Source organism: Ostrea edulis, chromosome 7, assembly GCF_947568905.1.
Source record: "Ostrea edulis chromosome 7, xbOstEdul1.1, whole genome shotgun sequence".
NCBI lineage: Eukaryota > Metazoa > Mollusca > Bivalvia > Ostreida > Ostreidae > Ostrea > Ostrea edulis.
Window position 1 is genome coordinate 7,334,731 of NC_079170.1, and position 24,973 is coordinate 7,359,703.

Here is a 24,973-nt window from a genome sequence, read left to right on the forward strand (position 1 = left end):
ATAGTCTATTAGGCTGTAAAACAGCAAAGTGTTATCTCCCTCGCTGCATAAATTTTCTAGATTTGCATAAAATGGCAGAAAGGTTATTCTATAGCAATTATATCTAAGCTAAAGTGGTTAAATGTGATATGCACAACTAACATAAATGTGCACAGATTAGGACATGTGAGTCTACATATACATTATGTAATACTTACAGAGTTATGTATAATTAACATGGTACCACGTGGCACTGTATGCAAGGTGAAGATAACGAACAGTGATCAATCTCATAACTCCTACAAGCAATACAAAATAGACAGTTGGGCAAACACGGACCCCTGGACATACCAGAGGTGGATGCAATGATCTTAAATCGAGATTTTACAGTTTAGCTGGTCTGATTTTGCATATTTGTGGATATTTATTCATGTGTGTTCATATTGGGACACAGAGGCGAGAACCGTTGCCGATATAACAAAGTCTGTAAATACGACCAAAGAAAATTGACTCAGTGGTCCTTTCTCGCCGATTGCAAGTGCGAGAAGTCAACCCTGAAGACGTACATAGACATGAGCTGTCCACAAGATCTTCCTCGCCCTTTTGTGATGAAGGGAATATGAGAAAACTACGAAGTCAGGCCCAGCAAAGCAGCTAGATGCATCAGTATATTGCAACACTGGCCAATTCAGTGGAATTGTATCATCAGCATACGTACTGAATGAAATGTCATTAATACAAGGAATTAAGGACACATTTCTCGACCTTGCTGGTGTCTTGCTGAAGTTGATGATGAACTCCTTTGACAGAAATCAAGGTACAGAATCAGTGGCTGTTAAATTTGACAGATATGACCAAAACCTCAGTATGAAGGCAGCTGAACGAAACAGTCGTGGAGAAACAGAGCAAGCTAAATACGTTATCCAAGCAAGTCGTCAGGTTCCGAATTACCAACGATTCCTGAAGTTATAAGGAAGCATAGCTGTCCATGTTGCCTTTGTCTCTGACCACATTGTCAGTGTTGCACACAGTATGGCATTAGAAAATCAGAGAATAATTCGTGCTGGAGGGGTTCATGAAGGACATATAGTTAAACTTGTCACATCCAAAGAGGCAGCTACCATTCCAAGCCTTTTCAGTTCCCGAGAAGAAGCGGATACAAGAATGCTGCTTCATGCCATCGACCTGTCTTCCACTCATGATCAAGTGATGATACCGATGTTTTGGTGCTGTTGGGCAAAAAATGAAACATATTTTTGTTTCCTGTTACCAAAGCAAATATTGCAAGTAGATAGGTAAGTTTTAAAAAATTATTATTATTGTTTGATTTAGAAGCTAACCTGGATCGAATCAAAACACATTCTGATCTGGAAATAATTTTTGTCCGGAAATTTGGTCAGAAACAAATCCAAGTCAGCAGCTTTGAGTCCAGGTACATGTAACTCAGGAAAAAATGGGGGGCGTTATTATGCTATTGCAGTGATAACATGCTCACTGATTTTGTGTACATGCTGGCAGGTCATAACAGTCGACAAGCAACTTTACAGTCCTGTCCATTCCATTGTGGCAGAACTTGGTGTGAAGTTCTTTGAAAGTCTCCCAGCAGCACATGCACTTATGGAATGAGACAGCACAATCAGTTTATACTAAATAGGAAGCGCGTTGCTGACACAAAACTGCAGCAACATGTTGGAAAGGACATCCATTCATTGACAACCTTTTGAATACTGACTAACGTGGAAGCAAATGAACGGTGAAGAAAACGAACAGTGATCAATCTCATAACTCCTATAAGGAATAGAAATTAGAAAGTGGGGCAAACACGAACCCCTGAATATACCAGAGGTGGAATCAGGTGCCTAGGAGGAGTAAATATCCTCTGTCGACCGGTCACACCCGCCGAGATCCTATATATTGATTAGGTAAACAGGGTAATATGTAGCCAAAATCGGCTTAACAATCTGCATGAAACACGTCAGACAGCATTTGACCCAATGATTGGTTGAATTGACGAACTCGATCGTTATAACGACCATAGAATTTGTAAAATACTGACTTTAATCGAAACTGTTGAATTCTGAAACCGCTGTAGCATCACCTTGTTTGTCAGTGGCTTGTCTCGATTTAAAAACTGTCATACGGAGAACAAGATGTGTCTTTTGCACGTTCTTATGTCCTCAAATTGTATGGGGGAAAGCGAAGACATGTTTTTCCCTGGATCAGCTTTGGTATTTCTAGGCCTCGACAACAGACAAAACCGAGGGTCGCTACCATCGTCGCCTCGCTACAACAAATCATCAAATTAACCTGCCTGACATTTCCCACTAATAGAAGATGCTTACAGGATGTCCTCAGAGCAAGGTAACAGACCAGCATCTGGTGTCAAAGTCACTTTGGCAATCTGAACGGCAACAGATGGTATGTGTCAGATGATCAGCTTGAACCAGTACTTTATACCAAAGAATCAGCTACAGTGGAAGTCCGCAACCTCACTCATATGTACTGTACAGACCTTGACTGCCGACAATCTAATAATTGTCGCTAACACCGAGTTTTGTTCATGTCACGGCGCACGGCCACTGTCCGAACATTCTAGAGGCTGCTGTTGACTCTAACAGTGATGGTAATCTTGACCGAGAATCTTTTACTCAAACGATGATGATCTTGACGTGATATACATTCACAACTTTACTTCTACTGTTCACTATATATTTTGTGTTTGTGGTGCAAATAGATTTAGCTTTTCACTTACGTGGTCATTTGAGCATCACGCGGAAAAATAATATTGTTAGAGAATTGGTGTATGTTTTGTATACTTTCCAATTAATACAAATTATAGTCATCCATGTCTTCATTCTTCTCATTTTCCTGCCCATATATTTAACAATTAGTGAATAGTTTATGATATATGACATTGTATGAATATGGATGTATGATAGGTGAAAACAACGGTGATCAATCTCATAACTCCTATAAGCAATACAAAATAGAGAGTTGGTCAAACACGGACCCCTGGACACACCAGAGGTGGGATCAAGTGCCTAGGAGGAGTAAGCATCCCCTGTCGACCGGTAACACATGTACTTATGGCACATGTGACGTACTTATAGCATATGTAACATAAGTAATGTGTAAACTTGTATAGTTGATATCACTGAATAATGTTCTTTAACATTGTACGAATATTTATCTGTTGTTATTTTAAATACCACATTGATGACAAAGTGGATATGGTACTTCAACAGTGTTAGGGATTTAGATTTACTAGTGGTTGTAAGAAATTATTCAGTATATTTTCATGTCACAAGCTTATTCATGCTACTTTTGCATTGTTGTGAATGATTAACCACTTTAGATTTGATAAAATTACCATTATATGTAAATCCACAAAATTTAGGCGGTTTCTCAAATTTGGGGAGGGGAATAACACTTTGCTGTTTTACAGTCTAATAGACTATGCTACACAAGCATACTCTATACCATTCAACAGAGGAGTAAATCAGAAAACTTTTAATGTGTAGTATATACAACTTTTTTCATGAATGGGTCTGTCAGATTCAAGAAATGAGGGTATGCGGAACGAAAAATGGAGACATTTTTGACAATTTTAGTCCATATTTCTTTCATTATTCAAAAAACTTGCACAGTATTGGCATATGAAAGGCATGATACAATCTACTTGATCAGGCTGCATGGTTAAGAAACCAACTTTGTTTGATTCTCTGCATAAAGTCGGCCATAAATGTACAAAATGTACTTGCTATCTCCCCCCCCCCCCCCCAAATTGTGACTTTGTAACAGAAAATCCAAATTTAAGCTAAGTCAAACATATTTTATCAGACTACAACCATCATTTGTATAATCTAGACAAAATTATGCATCAAATCATATAGGTTGTACTTTGTTCTACCTTAGGTTAGGGTCATCTTTTTGACCTCGTGGCCACTGCACTAATATTTCAGCCATTTTATGGCGGTTAAATAATTGAAATATGTTTGGTTGTGAGTTTCCCTAACGGCCCCCAGTAAGCCTACTCTTTTTCGAAAATCAGGGAAACAATCTTGTGTAAAACGTATACGGTACCAATGTTGACGCACGTGCCATAGAGGCTCGATCCTTGATACGGGACACCCTTTAACCATTAACCATTGGATGGGACATCCAATGGTCATGAAAATTAGAAATACATACACAGGTTAAAATACAGATCATATTCTTGTAATAATCACTTCGTCTTGGCATCTCATTACGATGTTACACGGTTTCTTTACTTTGTTATCAATAGGAAAAGTTTACTTGTGTCACAGAAATCCCAAAATATTTTCAATAGAGAATTTGAATCTAGTTTTATGAAATAATTTTTTTAATCAGTGTAGGGAATTTTAAAGTGTGCAATGTTATCTTGAAGTGCATTTTTCGCCGACCACGGGGAAATGTGTATTTAAAAAAACCTACGAAATTCTATGGCGTGTAGTTTGATTTTCATTTTTTTGGACAAATTCTCTTGAAAACACACAATAAATATTTGTGTGTTTTTGAAAATCAATATTTGATTTGATTTACAACTGAAAGTTTAAACTGCATGACTGGTTGTTTGCACACTAAAATAATCAAAATGAATTTACTGTCGAGCTCATAAACATATTTCTTGGTTTTATCTATAAGGTGAGAAATGAATACAGCCACTCTAACATTGAATATGGCGATGCACGATATTTTCGGTTCGTTTTAATTCCTATTTAACACAGATCAGTCGACGCTACTATCATCGTCGATCAATTAATTTCCGATAGTGGACACGTGCGTACATGTTCATGTATACTTGAATTTGATTTTCTAATTTTTGTTTTTACGCACGAAATACATCATTGGTATGAAACTGATGTACGTAAGTGCAGTTACGTACATCCCAAGATGGCGGAAGAAGAAACAGGTAAATTAGAATAGCGATGTTTTTGTCTTTTAGAAAGCAAAGTGAAATAAACTTCACGAAAGAGGGTGTCTATTTATATCAATAGTTCACAATTGTACCCAAAGTCTTCATGATACTGTCCCGAATTTGCTGCAATCGGTATTTGAAATACGTAGATTGATGTACGTAACTTTCACAATATGATGTACGTAACTTTCCGATTTGCACATAAAAGATGTGCGTAACTCAAAAGATCTCCATTAAACTTTTATTCATTTGTTCATTCAAAAAGCCCGATAGAATGCCTTCATCAATAAAAATCACATGTTAAATAATGCTACCAACATGCCATTAAAACAGACTTTCTCTTTTAAGAAGATTTAGGAACGTTCTTTCATATCTATGATGTAGTACCTATAATGCTATAAGTTAAAGAGCAATCAATCAAAAAATGGCACAATCACTGATAAACTTCATTCAAAGTACGCCACAAATATTCCTCAACAGTAACCAAACTCGTTAATGTATGAGCAAGTACAGTACCGACCATGTTTTTGTAACAAAAGGATAAGGGACCGGTCATTTAACTTGGTTGGTGAAAGCTGCAAATGTAGGTTAAACTGACCAAACTCTTTTTGTTCAGGTGTGCCAAATGTAGTTGTGATATGGCACTGTGTGCGCGTGTGTCATTTGCTATTTTTCTTCTTTCCTGTTATGTCATGTAATTTAGGTAATAATTTTATCACTAATTAGGTGTGTCTTATGCTATATTTTCCCCCTTTCCTTTTATGTATATCGTTCAGTCGAGTCGCAAACAAGGCAGACGGTAAACGTTCTTCATACAAATGTCTTGAACCTCAACTTGTCATTACGCAAATGATGGATCCACAGTTTATATAGTCTTTTCTTTTCAAATGACTTGACTGAGTCGGGAATTTCGAGGGGAAAAAACCCAACCTTTTTCACATCTCCCCTTCGCATTAGTGTAATTAACTGCTTGCCAGGAAGACATCAACCTATTTATTCATAAGATCCACCGCATGCACATCTTTGATGATCTCACAGGTGCTTGGGTTCAGGACACACAAACACGCACGCACGCACGCACGCACGCACACACACACACACACACACACACACACACACACACACACACACACACACACACACACACACACACACACACACACACACACCGAATAAGCTACATGAGTTGATTTAATTAAATTTTTGTTGAAAATATTTCTGTTTTGACATGCATTAGAAATATTTTCAAGAAAAAAATAATTAAATCAACTCATGTAGCTTATTCGGGGGGGGGGGGGTGGGGGGGGGGGGGTCCTGAACCCAAGCACCTGTGGATGATCTTAGAATCTCATCAAAACCGGAACAGACGGTGTGACGTCAATATTATTGATTTTTGTGGTCTTGAATACAAAAGAGTTACACATCATGGCAGCCTCTATAGATTGCGGGAATTTCAATTTTTGACGTTATCAAATTAGTATTGAAGCTTATCTAGGCCATATATCAACATAATTGTATGACAAATCTTTGTCAATATGATTAATCCTATCATTTATCATGTACAAATATTTTGGGCTGCTTTTCCCTTTCAATTGAAAGTTTGATGGCATGTTGGTAGCATTATTTAACATGTGATTTTTATTAATGAAGGCATTCTATCGGGCTTTTTGAATAAACAAATGAATGAAAGTTTAATGGAGATCTTTTGAGTTACGTACATCCTATATGTGCAAATCAGAAAGTTACGTACACCATATTGTGTAAGCCATGTTGACAAGGAGAAAAGATGGACGAGTGCTAAATCTTTACACACTTGTTACACACATCTCATAAATCCTGTGAGTAAACACTTCAGGATTTTGAATGAAGATGAATTATTTAATGATTTTATGCTGATTTTTATACAAATCCAAATGAACATCACCATTTACGTATTCCTTTGGCCTACCACGTGTTAATTTGCACGTGTGCCTTCTTACACACACACACTCACGCACGCACGCACACACACACACACACACACACACACACACACACACACACACGCTCACACACACACACACACACACACACACACACACACACACACACACACACACACACACAAACAGAGTGATGTAGCTTTCTATGAAGCACGGAAACATGTGCTTCCACATTGTTACACGGTAAAGATATGAAATCATTACTTAATTTGACTATATTTAAATTACTACAAAATATATTAGAAAAAAACTATGGCATAAAGTTAGTGTTGTATTATGTTTATCAATCTATTTAAAATCAAAGGCACATGGGGTAAGGCCGGACATCGTATCCTACCCCGTCATTTAAAAAAAAATCATCAATTAGATTAACTGCAATTTTTTAGACGTTATTCACTCTAGTTATAACAACTACTTAATGTGTTTCTGAACTCTCTCAAAGCTTTATTTAAAACTACTAAAATTCGATTGTGTCTTCTTTCATGAGATTGATCACTGTTCGTTATCTTCACTTTGCATACGTCGAATTTTAGTAGTTTTAATTAAACTTTTTACGGAATTCAAAAACACATTTAATTTAGGTGTTATAAAAAGAGTACAAAACGTCTCAAAATCAAAAACAAATTGCAGTAAAACTAATGGACAATTGTTTTTTTTTTTAAAGGAAGTTACCATGTCCTTACCCTCATGTGAAAGTGTTTAAAATTAAAGAAAATGTGTATTGAAGACTTTGAAAATACCTTTCTTAATTGTCTAAAATGCACCAGCTTCCGGGGGCTTTACCTCCTGGCCCCCACCAGGCATTTGCCCTGGATCCATTGGGGGCCATAGGGCGGCCCTCAAACCGCCTGCGCTTTCTGCTTCCATATTTATCTTCCCCAAGCTACACCGCTGATTATAGAGTAACTAGAGGCTGACAGACGAGTTAAACATTTGGCGTGTTAACTATATGTAATACAAATTATAAATCCCGGGCCCCTACATCTCCGTATGCAGTGGCAGATCTAGAGGGGTATGGGGGGGAGCAACCCCCCTTTCGATTCGCTAAGAGAGAGAGAGAGAGAGAGAGAGAGAGAGAGAGAGAGAGAGAATCCCGAATATTTATTGTGTTTTATTTTTCCTGAAACGGTTTTGCTTTCGTCTAGTTTTACCATATACTTTTTCGTGAAGTGATGCTTTTCCGGTTTTAAGTAACATTTTGAATGATAAAATCATGAATTATTTACGTGAAAGAAGATGGAAATTGACATCTGATTCTAATTACGAGACTGTGTGATTTTTATAGAAAACTTAAACAGGAGCTTAACAAACGTGTGCTTTGTTGGGGTCCAGATGAAGAGAAACTAGACATCGACGAAGTAGGGAGCGCGCTCATACCAGACGACATTGAAATGACTATAGAGTTATTAAAATCCTAAGCGATGGAAATTGTTTATATAATTGTGCGTCAACATTTCTATCAGGTGATGATAATTTAAATTATCTTTTATATAGTTTGTATCTGTAATGTTTCATTTTATTTTTTTTTAAAATGAATTACTGGCAGTAAATCGGAATGTATTTTAAAACAAAAATACAAATTATATGATGAATGATATGGGGGTTTATTGGTTTTAATACTTTTGAAACTGTTTGGTAATTTTATAATTAACAACAGGAGAAAGAAAAACACGAAATCAAACGACATTATACTGTTTACAGACATTGTCAGGTATCTGATCATTAATACTTTCATGAATCGATATTTAAAAAACAAATTGCAGTAAAGGCTCGTGAATTTGGCATTGGCATGAAAATATTTTATTTCTGTTTCAGGTGACATTTCTTGCAGGCAATATATTAAGGGCCTTGACGGCGTTCGAGTTATATAAAGAGGCAGAAAAGTATGCTCAGCACCCAGTTTTGTCACAAACCCTTCAAGAAGGTGTCGTGTTTACTGATCATGAAGACACGCTTTTTTCGCTTTTGCCGACCGAAGAATCATCAGCTCATTTTGATGAATGTAGATATCGTTGTTCTGCTGTATATAAAGAGGCAGAATTGACCTGCAATGACTTTTGTTGGTCATCTATGATTCACATTTTTGCCCTAAACAATTGCAATGTTCTGCAAATTTCCATTGAGTATGTTTATCCGAATGTAAATCATGGTATACGCCCACTATGTCACAGAAAATCATTCCTCTCCTATCGTCAGACTTTAAGAATAACTGGATACTAGTATAGGAATATTATGGGCAAGAAATGGAGCTCTTGATAATCGGACAGGATTTTCTTATGAGCCAAACCATTTTGTTCTGTTGTTACCGGACCATTCTAAGCCTCGTCGCACGTTTTCCAGTATCAGTGACCCTGCAGACACGCTCTCATAATCCCCACCATTTGTTTCCATGGAAGTTGATGAAGAAGAATTATCCGATGAGTTTTATAAAATATCAAAAATTGGATCATATAAAACCTCACAAATGAAGAGTTGTCAGCTATGTGTGCCAGAGGAATGAGAGAATCGACATCAACAAACAGTCCATTAGAAATAGAAAAGGACAGTACTTCAAGGAAGAAGAGCTCTTCAGATAGTATTCACACATCACCTGCTGGGTTTTTTTTTATGTCGGAGAGCTTATTGCTGGGGGTTCTACACCAGGTCGAGTATTGACTGATCAGGAAAGGTATGCTCATCTGAAAGACCACTTTGTTCCAGATCAAAACTATGCACATTTATCAACTCAAACCCGGCCTGACAAAGGGTAAAAAGAAACACAATTACACTCTTAAATTTCAGACCTCTTGGTTTCAAAAACATTCATGGTTAATCTTTAGCCCAAGGCAAAAAGGATGTCTGTGCAAATGTGTATTATTTCCACCAGCAACAGATCGCGTGAAAAATGCTGTTTTCGTAAACTGAGCTTTTCATAAATTATCAAAAGCAACTGGAAAGGATGGAGCCCTTGAAACGCATAAAAGCTGTAGCTACCATAAAGAGGCAGGTCTACGTGGAACAGCTTTTTGCTGAGAACTATGCAGATTCATCGAAAAGTATTCAGTACAAAATTGCAAGCACACATATCTGAAAGTTGTAAAATTTTATTTGTATCTAATCAGTTTCTTTATTACAACGAATGTTATGTTCTTATTTATTGATATCATTCATGTTAAGTTGTCGTTTAACTATATCAACGTATGCTATAACATTATAACAACTCTTATTTCCTCTTCAACGCCCCCCCCCCCCCCTTGAAAAAGTTCTAGATCCACACCTGTTATGTATATTACAAGGGCGTAGCTAGGACTATTTCAATGTGTAGACCCAAAAGATGAAATTGAAGGTTTCACCGAGGCGAGAGGCGAGAAGCGGCGAGGGGGTAGGTGCGGAATCCCCGCTGGGGAGGGAGAGGGGGGTTGAGTTCGACGGTCACATCCGATAAAAAAAATTGAATACTAGGGCTCATCTGCACTGCTCTGTATCAAAATGATTACAATAGACTTTAAATATTGTACAACTTTTCAATGATTTTAAACTGTTAAGTTGAATGTGTAATTGTGATCACCATAAGTTTAGAAAAACATAATTAACCATTATGTAGAATACATTATGAAAATAAAAGTCTGACGGAATAATTATTTTAAATCCGATTTTAAAAACTAGAAATATATATGAACATATTAGGTTTTGCAAATATTTATGGGGGGAAATGTGTACGTACGTGCCTACTGGAGCCTAACGAAGCTACGCCCCTATGTATACATGTATATATCTCGCGGCTAAGCTATTCCGAACAGGACTTTCATGTTCCGTTTGTCGTTCCACAGTTGATAAGGACCGAAGGTAACTGGTTCCGGTTTTTTGGGACAAGATATTATAAATGGCGGAGTCCTTAACAGGACCCCCTGGTGCTAATCCTGTGGATGACACATTCCGTTGTCCGATATGTCTAGAAGAGGTGAGAAATCCAAAGTACTTGTCATGTTTTCATACGTTTTGTGAGACTTGCATTCAAACGTACATTTCAAGTACGGCAGCGCGTAAGGATAACGAAACTCTGAAAACCATCGAGTGTCCCGTGTGCAGAAAACGTATCGAAGCTCCAAATAACGACATTAGAAGCGAGGAGTGGGCGCTTGCTTTGCCACAAAACAAACTGATTGTGAGCATGTCAGTAGATCCAAAGAAAGAGGAACATAAATTCTGCATGTTTTGCAAACGAAGTGACAAAAGCGTTATCGCGAAGCATTGGTGTAAATCGTGCATGGAATCGATCTGCGACGATTGTAAATGTTTTCATTCGAATGTTCCCATTCTTCGAGGACACAAAATCAGAAGCCTCTCGGATACACAGGAGTTGAAAAATGACATAGAAGTTGACGAGCCTTGTTCTGTACACAAGGGGAAATTTCTTGAAATATATTGCATGGATCACGACAAACTTTGCTGCAGCATCTGTTTTGCCACCGAACATAGAATGTGTAAGCAGGTAAAGGCCATTGAAGATGTTGCAGTAGAGATGGATCAAAACAGAGTTCAACATAAACTGACATTGTTTAAGGATCTGCTGGAAAGTCTTGAAAATACGCAGGAGGAATACAACGATAAAGTAACCACACTAAACAGCAGAAAACAGGAAATCGTTTCAAGTGCTGAAAAGAAAGTTGAAGAAATAAAATCACAAATAGACAAGGCACATGTACAATGGTTAAAACAATTTGAACAGAAACACACAGATTCTGTTGGAAACATAGAGATTGCTTCTGATGAAATTAAACGGCTCGCGACTACAGTACAAGATGCGAAAAACCTGCTACAGACGGTGAAAGAAAATGGATCTACCAAACACATTTTCGTCACTAATCACAAATTGGGGGTTCAGGTTTTGGAGCATCTGGATCGGTTACGGACTTTGGATATCTGGGACTTTGTCCAGGATTACAATCATCAGAACACAGATTTCCTTCGTCAGATCTGTAACGATGGATCGTTTGAGGATGTCAGTTCTTCTGAAATGCCATCTACAACCTTACAGAAATTTTTAACATTTTCTTCATTATTATCAGACAAACTGGACATTACACGTAGGAGAAAAGTGATGTGCCGTAAAGACTGGATGAAAGTTAACTTTCAAAATATATCAGAAATGAATCTGCCTACGACAGTTTATTATGGCTTATTCGTTAGTGATACAAAAGTGATTATGTCAATAGAGAGCCCTCCGTCACTAAAGGTTTATGATATCTCTGATGCTGTTGGTGAGTGTGTCCACACTCATTCTTGTCAGGCCACTCCGTACGGTCTCTGTCAATCAGGGGACTGCATGGATAAAGTCTACGTCTCTTTTACAGACTATATTGATTATTACCAGATCAAAGTCGCAGAAAGTGTAACATTTACCAAACTTGGTACCTTTCAATTGAAGGAACCGATGTTGGTCATTTCTTATGGAACAGCAGCTGTCTCCTCCGCTAATGACAACAAGAGAATGATTTGTTCATCTGACTTTTCCGTCATCAATCACAGTTCACCGTACAGTGAACGTGGAGTTAAACCGTTTGTGTCATCTTCATTACGATCAGATCGACATTGTTTCGTAAGAAAACCTGACGTAGTAGTCGTGGACCAAAACAACAAGGATATATTTCAGAGTTCTGTCACTGGTGGCTCTCCACGAGGATTAACTTTTGACTTACAAGATAATATCTTGATTTGCTTGATGAATTCCAAAATAAAGCAAGTTAGAGATGGAGGGACCGAGAGTAGGGACATTAATTTCCCTGGTATTGTGTATTCCTACAACATTGCACTTCATCCTACTGGAGAAAAGATGTTGGTACTGGACTACAACAGTAAATGTTGTGTTTACAAAGTATCATAGAATTCTTACTGGTGTAAAACAAAACAAAATAATAAGCTTGACTAATGTTCGGTTCCTATTTATGATTTTTTTTTATTTTGACTATAAAGGGGACATTGCACACATGACTGGAAGGAGGCGAAACTTGTCTTCGTATATTTCATGTATTGTGTCCTATGGTTTTCAATTACTCGACAAGAAAAGTACAAACTAGGTACTGTTTTAGGCGTTGAATATAACTTACATTGTACTGTAAATCATAATAAAGATTTGATCAAAGTATGCATATATATTTGACCATCAACTGCCTGGACCCTCTATGGAGATGAAATCGACTGAAATCTAAATTATGAACGAATATATTTCTATATATGCAAGGTGAAGATAACGAACAGTGATCAATCTCATAACTCCTACAAGCAATACAAAATAGATAGTTGGGCAAACACGGACCCCTGGACACACCAGAGGTGGGATCAGGTGCCTAGGAGGAGTAATCATCCCCTGTTGACCGGTCACACCCGCCGTGAGCCCCATATCCTGATCAGGTAAACGGAGTTATCCGCAGTCAAAATCAGTGTGCCAAGAACGGCTTAACAATCGGTATGAAACACGTCAGACAGTATTTGACCCAATGCGAGATTGTATTGACGAACTAGATCGTTATAACGACCATAGAATTTGCGAAATGCTGACTTCAATCGAGACTGTTGAAATCCCTGTACCATCAACTTGTTTGTCAGTAGCTTACCTCGATTTAAAAACTGACTATACCCAGAACAAGCTCTTGCATATCGAATCAGTTGAGATATATAAACACCATATGCAGGTGATAATGGAATATTGCTACATAAATGTGGGAAGTTGACGATGGAGAAGCTGAAATCATCCCGTTTGTCATACAGTTGAGTTGTTAGTTTGCCGTTAATGTCTACTTTCAATAAAATATCTAAGTATGAAGCAGAAGTGGACGACTCTGTGGTGTCCTTTATTTCCAGCTCACAGGGATATATCAAATCGACATATGAATGAAAGTTATCATTGTTAATAGACAAAACGTCATCGATATATCTAAAAGTCGAATTGAAGGTCACAGCGAGAGATTTTTTCTTCTCACGTAGAAGTTTTGGAATAAATTCTGCTTCATATGAATATAAAAACAGGTCAGCTAACAAAGGAGCACAATTCGTGCCCATGGGAATTCCAACAGACTGTTGGAAGACCTGATCACTAACGACCACGAAGATATTGTCAATGAGGAACTCTAGCATATTTTTTATTTCAACTTCAGAGTACTTGTGCGTGGAATCAGAGTGGTGTTTAACAAAGTAAGTTTTTGAATGACTGATCACTAGATATGAATATTTCCGTTTTCCGTTTTTGTTGAAGAAGCAACTGTCTATGATGTCAAAAAGTCTAGTCTTTAATTTATGTATCAATGCAGGACGTGTTATCTAGGCTCAACCTTTTTTGCGATTCATAAAATAAACTAGTACTCAGAGGGGGCATGAATTATGTGTTTTGAAAGGACATATACGCTACGTTTCTCAATAATATATAATTTTTCGTGACATTTCACGTACAATTCATTTGAGTTCTATCTCATTTTTCAACAACAAAAAATTGGGGTATATTACCACAAAGGCGGATCCAGGAAATTGTGAAAGGGTGGGGGGTGTCTAGCACTTGATCTTTTACGTGCTTTTTACAGCCTCCACCCCTATCCCATTTTATACCCTTTGCTGGTGTACATAACATCCTGGGTAGATTTAGAGACCGTTTATACATGAAAATGTCTTGTTTATTTACTACTTGCTTCCAAAGTTCTAGTCATTCTAATCGACAGACTCGGATCTGATTTCGCATTGAAATTTCAAAAAAGCTGATTTAAAGGTTATTCATAATAGAATGGGGACCGACTAGGCTCGCAGAAGGTCACGAATAAATGGTGAAAATCCTGCATTCTGAGCATTTTCCGGAACTTCTTTTTCACTTTCCAATTGTCCACTTCGCAAACAAAATTTTTATGTTTCATATACTTTTTAAGAATTCTTAAGTGATACTTGTATCTGACGAAAATATCGTGAATACATATCTTTATCATAGAATTAAATGATATGCTGGTACTGATAAACCTCGTACCTCCAAATGATTATATATCTCTAAGATGTGTATAATTCATTGAAGATATTTTTGAATTCTTTATAGGAGAGATGAGATTAATCAATGTACTTTATCTCCACCATTTTCATACAGTATGAAAAGTCTAAATCAAAGCAAAACGTTTCTAATAAGATTAATTCTGAATTATTCAGTAAAGAGGTTTTCATATTTAGAGCAGTTTCTCTTTAAGGTTTTGATAGAAAACTTAACCTATTTCAAAACGTGTTTATGCTACACATATACTGTATACACAATGCTCTTTCATACATGGTATGACATCGAGTATTTCAGAGAATGCATATTATGGTCTGGTAAATTACTAAGTATTTGACATCAAATTCCATGCACTTCATTTGTTTAGCTAATAAAGGGAATCCGATGGAGATATGTTTTGTTTAAAAACTTTCTTATATGCGCTGACGCCCTAATTTTCCACCTCTGGTATATCTAGGGGTCCGTCTTTGTCCAACTCTCTATTTTGTATTCCTTATAAGAGTTATGAGATTGATCACTGTTCGTTATCTTCATCTTCCATATTATAAAATTCAAGTCAGTTTATACAAAAAGAAACTGCAAGATTTTTGAAAAAGTTTTTGTAAACGTAAATTTTGAGGGTTTTTTATATCCATTAGAAATTCATTTCAAAATTAAGGATTATCTCCCTCACGCATAGCTCTTATCCTTAGATGAATTTGACTCTACTTTTTTGGCACACTGTTTTCCCCTATAATAGCTCTAAAACTTCATTGTTATTTCGGATTTCAAACATTTCGGTTGAGCATCACTGAAGAGACATTATTTGTCGAGATGCGCATCTGGTGAATCAAAATTGGTACCGTATAAGTTTTACATCCATCCTCTTCACGTACGGTTTAGCACTGGAAATCGGTATAAGTTAAATGCTAAAATTCATTCTCTAAAATCTCCTAGCCCAAGATAAACTTGAACATCGACGATGTAAAACAGGATAATTATATAAGTCCCCGGTGTTAATATTAGCCAAACCATAACGGAGACCTACCACACAAACACACGTTAACGTCAGCAAAGTCTTCCAGCCCTGCATCTATTTGAACACGAATACATCCATCATTAATCTTAACAGTGATTCTAGACACCGTTTTATCTATTAACAGTACTCATTTTCATTCATAAAATTATCTCAATTCGATATATATCCCAGTGAACTCAATATAAAAGGTAACACAGAATCCTCCATATCTGTTTCATGTTTGGGTATATTATTGAACATGGGAATTCTAACTGACTGTTGCAGGATCTGATCATCGAAGACGACGTAGATATTGTCAACTAAGAACTCATGCATCCAATCTTTTTAACGTCAGAGTATTGTGCCATTTTTTAACATCAGAGTATTGTGCAATCTTTTTAACGTCAGAGTATTGTGCAATCTTTTTAACGTCACAGTATTGTGCAATCTTTTTAACGTCAGAGTATTGTGCAATCTTTTTAACGTCAGAGTATTGTGCATAGTTTAACAAGTTATTTTTGGTATGACTGATCACAAGATATGAATACTTCCGAGTTTTAGTTTTATTGAAGAAGCAGCTGTTCATGATATGATGTCAAAAAGTCTACTCTTACATTGTAAGGAATTAAGTTCAGAAAGAGCAGGCAGCATTTAAAACTTTTTTTCAAAATTTACCAAGTTTTCAATATTACCATATTTTGGTATTTGTTAGCTCCTTAGATACCGAGTTTTTCGACCGGTCGGTTTACCTCAGGTAAGTTTAGTTGGGGGCGGAGCTAATTTTAAGCAGGTGTGAAGCCCCGAGGGAAGAATGGTAGCTCGTGTATAGCTTCCTGAATACACGGGATGTTACCTGTGTTACCTGTATACGTTTTCGTAAGATAAATCATAAGTGCAATTATTTTTCTTGTGCATGTTATTCAAAATATTGATAAAAAAAATTAAAGAATCAAAACATGTTAAAGCACGATAACTTTATTTTGTAATTGAGGACGTTAGCCATTGAAAAATCAGGTTTGGATACCATGCTCGGACTTTACGAATAACACAGTCAGGCATGATATCTCTCTTGTATCCGTGCGTCTACCAAACATACAGATTCCTACGAGAATCCCTTCCTACTGCGGCGGATTTTCTGGCGATATAACGATCATCGTCCCACACCCCACGATGACTCAACATAGTCCAGAATTTCTTATAAAGTTTTTTTCTGATAGATTTATTTTTTCTGGACTGCACACCGGGATTTTCTGGCCACCAAAGTTGTCTGTGCGACTCGTCCATAACGCACGGCCTACACCAACAGTCGGGACATTCAGCTCTTCCGGCATTTCCCTCAATAGCTGGTCCAGGCGAAGAGGGTACTTCCTCAGATATAACTTCTTCTTCCTCGGCATCCCAATCCCAACCATTGTATGCAAAAAGGGCCCATACAGCTGATAATTTCTCTTCTGATAGAGTTGCGGTTACTTTTGTTGCCATGTTTCGTCGTAAAATGACGCTGATAAAATTTCAACTGAATATAAACGGAATTTTAATGATGTATTTACTCATAATTAAAATTTTGATAATAATATATAAACACGACATTTCCAATGAGAGTCGGTACAATCTCTTGAGCATAAATTCCATGTCCATGTAAATTATGTTCTAACCATCCATAATTTTCTATCGCACTTCTTCCTAAACACAACCCATCATAATTTATTATAATTGATGTAATTATATGTAAGATTTTCTACTCAATACATTATATTTTGTGACTATAGATGTAATACAAAGCCATAATTTTCTTATCAAAACTTTCTCTATTGAGCTGGCATACTACGCGGTAAACATCAAAAGATTTCACGGACGCCTCGATCGAGAGACGAGGTGGACAATGTATACACACGGATAGTAACTAAATGTCCATCAATTTCTAGCATCCAATCTGAAGCTAAATTTCTCCTGATTGACAGGGGTTTACAGACCAGGTAAAATTGAAGGCGGTGCTTATTTCCTCGGTCTTTAAACTGAATAATGTTTGGACTCTTGCGAAATCTTTTGTTAACAATATTTTTCTGTCGTTTGAAAAATGTATACATTCCATGACATAATGAAATTCATCACCAATACTACTGCAACTACACATCGTACATTTCCTTAGACTTGTTTCGATTTCATTCCAATTGCCTACTTTTACAGGAAGACGGAATTTATAAGTTTGTAATGAGATGTGATTCTTCATCCCTTGGCCTACTAGTATTATAGGAGATGTTTGAAAAGAAGTTGAATATGTTTTTCAAATTATTCGCTATTTTATATGCAGATGACACGGTACTGGTAGCAGAATCTGAAAAAGATTTACAGAACCAATTTGATAGCTTCTATGAATACTGTAAAAATGGAATCTAAAGACAAATATCGATAAATCTATTTAGTAAATGGATTTATAACAAAATTTGTAGTTTACATATGATGATAAATTAATGGAAATACATGTAGTTAGACATTCAAATTATTTGGGAATAACATTAAGTAAATCTTGCAAAATAGAGAACAGCTGGAAAAGCAACAAAGCATTAAATGAAGTTTTAAAAGAGAGAAGATTACATAATCTATCAGTACAGTGCCAACTTGATTTATTCAATAAAATTGTACAACCTATATTGTTATACGGGTGTGAAGTCTGGGAATGTTCCAATGATGCAATTATAGAAAGAGTTCATCTCATGTTTTGCAAACTTTTACTATATTCAAAACAATCAACTCCTGCTTTCGTGATATATGGTGAACTTGATCGGTACCCCATGGAAATTCAAATCAAAACGCGCATTATATGCAAGGTGAAGATAACGAACAGTGATCAATTTCATAACTCCTAGCTACTGGTCAAATCTAATTAATGGAAAAGAAACAATGATTGCAAATTCATTTTATCAATTGGAAATTATCAATGATTACGATATAAAATTTTACAGCAAATCTTGTTAGGTATCCTATGTCCTTAAATTGAAAATTGACGCACAGTTAATTGTGTGGTCAATCATTAATTTACAAAACCGAAGAATTGGACATACACTGTACATGTACAACAATTTTGTAACATATTTCCATGCGTAAAAGTGTGAACTCAGCTTCCCGAGAAGCCGTGACCGAATTTAAAGTATTGAAGCACGCGGACCTCGTGTATTACAATCAAGTTTTTAGTTCTCCAAGTCAATTTAGTATGGTTAAATAATTCTCCATGATACTTGACTCATCAATACTCATCTAAATTTTACAACACTTCTGTGTAGAATTAATTACTCGCGTTTCCGTTGATCGACTTCTTTATTTGTATACAACAACGTTGAACACGTTACATTTATAGTCAAAAATAATTCATAATATGAATTTCTGATAGATAAAAAAATAAGTAATTCTGTTCATCAAGGTGAAAGATGGGATAAAGCTTTGTAGCTGAATGCTTCGTTTACTGACAGTTCAAACAATAATAGTACACAGGGAAAGTCGATGAAAAATGTTAACTTTCTGAATGACCATACCTCGTGGCTTCACTGATTTTAAGCCGCTATTACTTCATCAAAATTTTGGGATTCAAGAATACCGCCGAATGGTTCATTTACATCATTTAACATAAAACCCAGGTTTCAATGTCATTTTTATACGATCTCACGGTGGATATCAGGGACTAACTTGTTAGACAAGGCAGTCTTCTTGTGTATTCGAAATACACATACATCGTGCCACGCCGTGTCCACGGACCATTTCACACCGTGTGTTTTCTACCGTGCGATGAGGAATACTCGTGGTCTGTACTATAGATTTTATTATCAACATTGTTGTATTCACCCGTAAAATTACTAACTGAACCTAACATACACTAAGTACGCAAAAAAACAACATATCAGTTTACAGCGTACAGTACCTGGCCATGAGTCATAATTGTTTATTTTTTCACTAAATATATTTCATTGAAAAATGCCTTTTTGAATAAGCTTAGTTTAGTATCACTTAAATTGTAGGTAATTTTTATAGATATACAAGAAATTTTTATATTTCGAGGTTAAAAGTTTGCCTTGATGATTTCAAAAATTATTCTCAATGATCATGGTATCACAATTTGCTTAGCATTATGGAAAAGAAAATTTGAACAATTTTGCATATATTTCATAATCTTTTCTAACAATTATTTCCTCATTATACAAAATTTCCTTTTCATTAAAGTCTTAAAAGCTTACACTCGAACAGCTTCCATTTCAACAAACAACAATAACATAAATTCAATACATTCAATACACATCTATATTAGCCAAAACAACATCACATTGTCGGTAGTTTGTCGCTTACGAAACTTGGGCCGAAACGACTAGGTATCTAAGACCGAAACGACAAGAGGCCGAAAAAACCTTGGACCGAACTGTAAAAAGGCCGAAACAATTTGCCTAATAACAACACTCGTAGTCTAGGTCACCTACACGTTTGTCAATGCAGTGTTCTACGAGAAAAACGTCTAGGAGCATTTTACCATAAACATTTACACTCCATAACGAGGCTTATCCGAATTCTGATAAAGCAGCTGATTGGTTGATGCATAACGATGACGGACGCAGTCGAACAGAAGATAAACAAAGTTTTATCAGATTTAAAAATCGAATTCTCGCTGAAACCTTTACAGAAAGAGTGTTTACTTAAATTAGCAAATAGGTCAGACGTGTTCGCAGTATTACCAACAGGCTATGGGAAATCGCTATTGTATACGATTCTACCGCAATTAATGTTTGGAGAAGACCTGCATAGTAATACTAGTTCTCGTGAAGTCAGCATAATTCTGGTCATATCGTTACTGGTCTCTCTAATGAAGGACCAAGTTTCGAACTTGCAAAAACACAACGTTTGCTTTCTTTAGAACAAGCGACACATAAACTGACATTTGGAACAACAGCTGTGGTCTTTGTTTTCTTCCGTGTCGCCATTTCCGTTTTTCGATAGCGCCCCTCGCGGTGTAATATTTTTAAATAGAACGCTCCAAGGCGTTTGAGTGGGAAGTCAAACGGCTTGCGTGACCTAGGCTACAACACCCGTTGATAAGTGGTCCTGTCTTTTGGGGACAAGATATATATGAATGGCGGAGTCACTAACAGGACCCCCTGGTGCTAATCCTGTGGATGACACATTCCGTTGTCCGATATGTCTAGAAGAGGTGAGAAATCCAAAGTACTTCCCATGTTTCCATACGTTTTGTGAGACTTGCATTCAAACGTACATTTCAAGTACGGCAGCACGTAAGGATAACGAAACTGAAAGCCATCGAATGGGACATACGTGTGCAGAAAACGTATCGAAGCTCCAAATAACGACATTACAAGCGAGGAGTGGGCGCTTGCTTTGACACAAAACAAATTGATTGTGAGCATGTCGGTAGATCCTAAGAAAGAGGAACATAAATTCTGCATGTTTTACAAACGACAAGACAAAAGCGTTACTGCGAAGCATTGGTGTAAATCATGCATGAAATCGATCTGCGATGATTGTAACTGTTTTCATTCGTATGTTCCCATTCTTCGAGGACACAAAATCTTAAGCTTCTCGGATGCACAGGACTTGAAAAATGACATAGAAGTCGATGTGCCTTTTTCCATACACGAGGGGAAATTTCTTGAGGTATACTGCACGGATCACGACAAACTTTGCTGCAGCATCTGTTTTGCCACCGAACATAGAAAGTGTGAACAAGTACAGACCATTGAAGATGTAGCAACAGAGATGAATGAACACAGAGTTCAAAATAAACTGACATTGTTTAAAGATCTGCTGGAAACTCTTATGAATATGCGGGAAGAATACAGAGATAAAGTAACCACACTAAACAGCAGAAAACAGGAAATCATTTCAAGTGCTGAAAAGAAAGTTGAAGAAATAAAATCGCAGATAGACAAGGCACATGCACAGTGGTTAAAGAGATTTGAACAGAAACACACAGATTCTGTTGGAAACATTGAGATTGCTTCTGACGAAATAAAACGACTTGCGACTACAATAGGAGATGCAAAAACTATGGTACAAACGGTGAAAGAAAATGGATCTACCAAACAGATTTTCGTCACTAATCACAAATTGGGGGTTCAGGTTTTAGAGCATCTCAATCGGTTACGGGCTTTGGATATCTGGGACTTTGTCCAGGATTACAATCATCAGAACACAGATTTCCTTCGTCAGATCTGTAACGATGGATCGTTTCAGGATGTCAGTTCTTCTGAAATGTGATCTACAGCCTTACAGAAAATTTCAACATTTGTCTCATTACTCTCAGACAAAACGGAGATTGCACATAGGAGAGAAATGATGAGTCGTAAAGATTGGATGAAAGTTAACTTTGAAAAAATATTAGAAATGAATCTGTCCACAAGAGTTTATTATGGCTTATTTGTAAGTGATACAAAAGTCATTATGTCACTAGAGAACTGTCCGTCACTAAGGGTTTATGATATCTCTGATGCTGTTGGCGAGTGTGTCCACACTCCTTCTTGTCAGGCCACTCCGTACGGTCTCTGTCAATCAGGGGACTGCATGGATAAAGTATATGTCTCTTTTAGAAGCTATGTTGATTATTACCAGATCAGAGTCGCAGAAAGTGTAACGTTTATCAAACTTGGTACCTTTCAACTGAAGGAACCTATGTTGGCCATTTCTTATGGAACAGCAACAGTCTCTCCCGCTAATAACTCCAAAAAGAATGATTTGTTCATCTGGTTTTTCCATCATTCATCACAGTTCATCATTCCCCAGAGATGGAGCCGCGGCGAACTTTGTATCAACTTCACGATCAGATCGACATTGTTTCGTGAGAGAATCAAACGTAGTCGTTGTTGACCAAAACAACACGACAAAATTTGAGAGTTCTGCAACTGGTGGTGTTCCACGAGGATTAACTTTTGACTTACAAGATAATGTGTTGGTTTGCTTGAAGAATTCCAAAATAAAGCAAATTAGAAATGGAGGGACCGAGAGTAGGGACATTAATCTCCCTGGCATTGAGGAGTCCTACAACATCATATTTCATCCTACAGGAGAGAAGATGTTGGTACTGGACTTCAACAATAAATGTTGTATTTACAAAGTATCATAAAATTATTATTGGTTTAAAACAAAACAAGAGAGTAATAAGTTTGACTAATGTTTGGTTCCAGTTTCCAGTTTGTGATATTTTTTTTTTCATTTTGGCTATTAAGGGGGCATTGCTCATGTGACTGGAAGGAGACGAGATTCGTCCATGTATATTTCATGTTTAGTCTAAAATGTTAAAGTTCTTGGTACTTCTTGATAAAAAAATTACAAACTAGGTACTGTTTTATGCGTTGAATAATTATACACTATCTTTCATTGCACTGTAAATAATTTTAAAGATTTTTAAACGTATATATATTTTACCAGCATTCACCTGACCCCGCGACGGAGATGAAATCGACTGAAATTTAAATTGTGAACATATACTGTACTTCTGTATCAATACAGAGAGTGTTTCTACTCATAACGTTATCTTTGATAAAATAAATCCGTACTCGGCAGCGTGATAGACGCGTTTTTAAAGGACATACGCGACGTTTCTAAATAATATATGATTTGTCATGACATTTCACGTACAATTCACTTGCGTTCTTGATTTCACAAATAATTTTGGAGTATATTACCATGTTTGTTTTTAGAGTCCGCATATTGTGATAGCTTCTGGTTTATGCAAGCAAAAATGTAAAGTCTGCTCTTATGTATAACAGTATAAGTTGTATAAATGGACATTACTGTAGCAAAGAAGGAGAGAAAAATATTTGGAACAATCAGGTGTTGTATAGTGAGACGTCCTCTTGGAAGACTGGCTCTATAGTGATATTTCCCCTAGTGAGAAGTCTGACTATATAGTGAGATCCCCAATCTATCAAAAGTGTTGTTTTCCCCTATATGTGCTCGGTCTGGATTTTATTTATTTTTAAATTCCACTGAAAGACTGGCTATGACATTTAGTGAGTCATGAAAGATAAAGATACGGAACAGTGATCAATCTCATAACTCTATAAGCAATACCAAATAGTTGGGCACACATGAACCCCTGGACACACCAGGAGTGAGATCAGGTGCCTAGGAAGAGTAAGCATCCCTTGTCGACCTGTCACACTCGCCGTGACCCCTATATCTTGATCAGGTAAACGGTAGATTAATTAATCGAAGATATCATCAATTCAATTTGATATTGCGCGCAGTAATTGAATCATTGCTCTCGTTAATTTAGTTAAAGTGCTCATCAATTCAATTGGCGAGATCAAAAATTGCCCACATTAATCGAATTGATATGCTCAGTAATTGAATTATTGCTTTCTACAACTGATTGTAGCGTGCATCAAACGATTTGATGATATCTTCAAACAATTAAAAACATTTTAAAATTATTTGAGTTTATGTTAATGCTAATGTCATCTCCCTCAAAGTGGTGTCTATATACCCTAACAACTAGCAGTTGAACTTCCTCTACAATACACATAACGTGGTTGGTTGCAATTTTATTAATATCCTTGATATATCAATTGAACGGGTCACTTATTTTCTCAGTCTTTCAGCTACTAAATGAATGACAAACAGTGTGCCAAAATACTTGAGTAAAATTCGTCTAAGGATAAGAGCTCCGCGGGAGGGAGATAATCCTTAATTTTGAAATGAATTTCTAAATTTTGTAACAGCAATTAAATATACATTCGTATTTTCAAGCTAGTAACGAAGTACTTAGCTACTGGACTGTAGAGACCCTCGGGGACTAACAGTCCACCAGCAGAGGCCTCGACCCAGGGGTTGTAATGTAAAATCAAAGTATTCAACCTTCTTTGTAAAAATCGCATTCTTGTAAATACTGTATAATATAATGATTGTCAATATTTGTAAAACGTTTTTGCATTGATTGCACATTACCAAAACGAATATGATGTATAGTTAATGAACAGTCACAAGATATACATTCAGGCTGAAGTTCTCTGTTTAGTAAGTTAGAATGAGTCAAATTTGAATGTCCGATGCGTATTCTTAAAATAATCACTTCGTATTGGCCT

General features: G+C 36.7%; 2 protein-coding genes across 2 annotated transcripts; both read left to right on the forward strand.

Moving 5' to 3' along the window:
* Positions 1–10,699: 10,699 nt before the first annotated feature.
* On the forward strand, positions 10,700–13,021 carry LOC125657059 (uncharacterized). Its single transcript, XM_048887695.2, has one exon. It carries the CDS (start codon positions 10,763–10,765, stop codon positions 12,761–12,763), a length of 2,001 nt encoding a protein of 666 aa, XP_048743652.2. The 5' UTR covers positions 10,700–10,762; the 3' UTR covers positions 12,764–13,021.
* A 7,819-nt stretch (positions 13,022–20,840) lies between these two features.
* Positions 20,841–22,148, forward strand: LOC125656752 (E3 ubiquitin/ISG15 ligase TRIM25-like). Its single transcript, XM_056142931.1, is given in 2 exon segments — positions 20,841–21,201; positions 21,204–22,148. Coding segments are annotated over 2 exon segments (1,140 nt in total). The 5' UTR covers positions 20,841–21,006.
* The last annotated feature ends 2,825 nt before the right edge of the window (positions 22,149–24,973 follow it).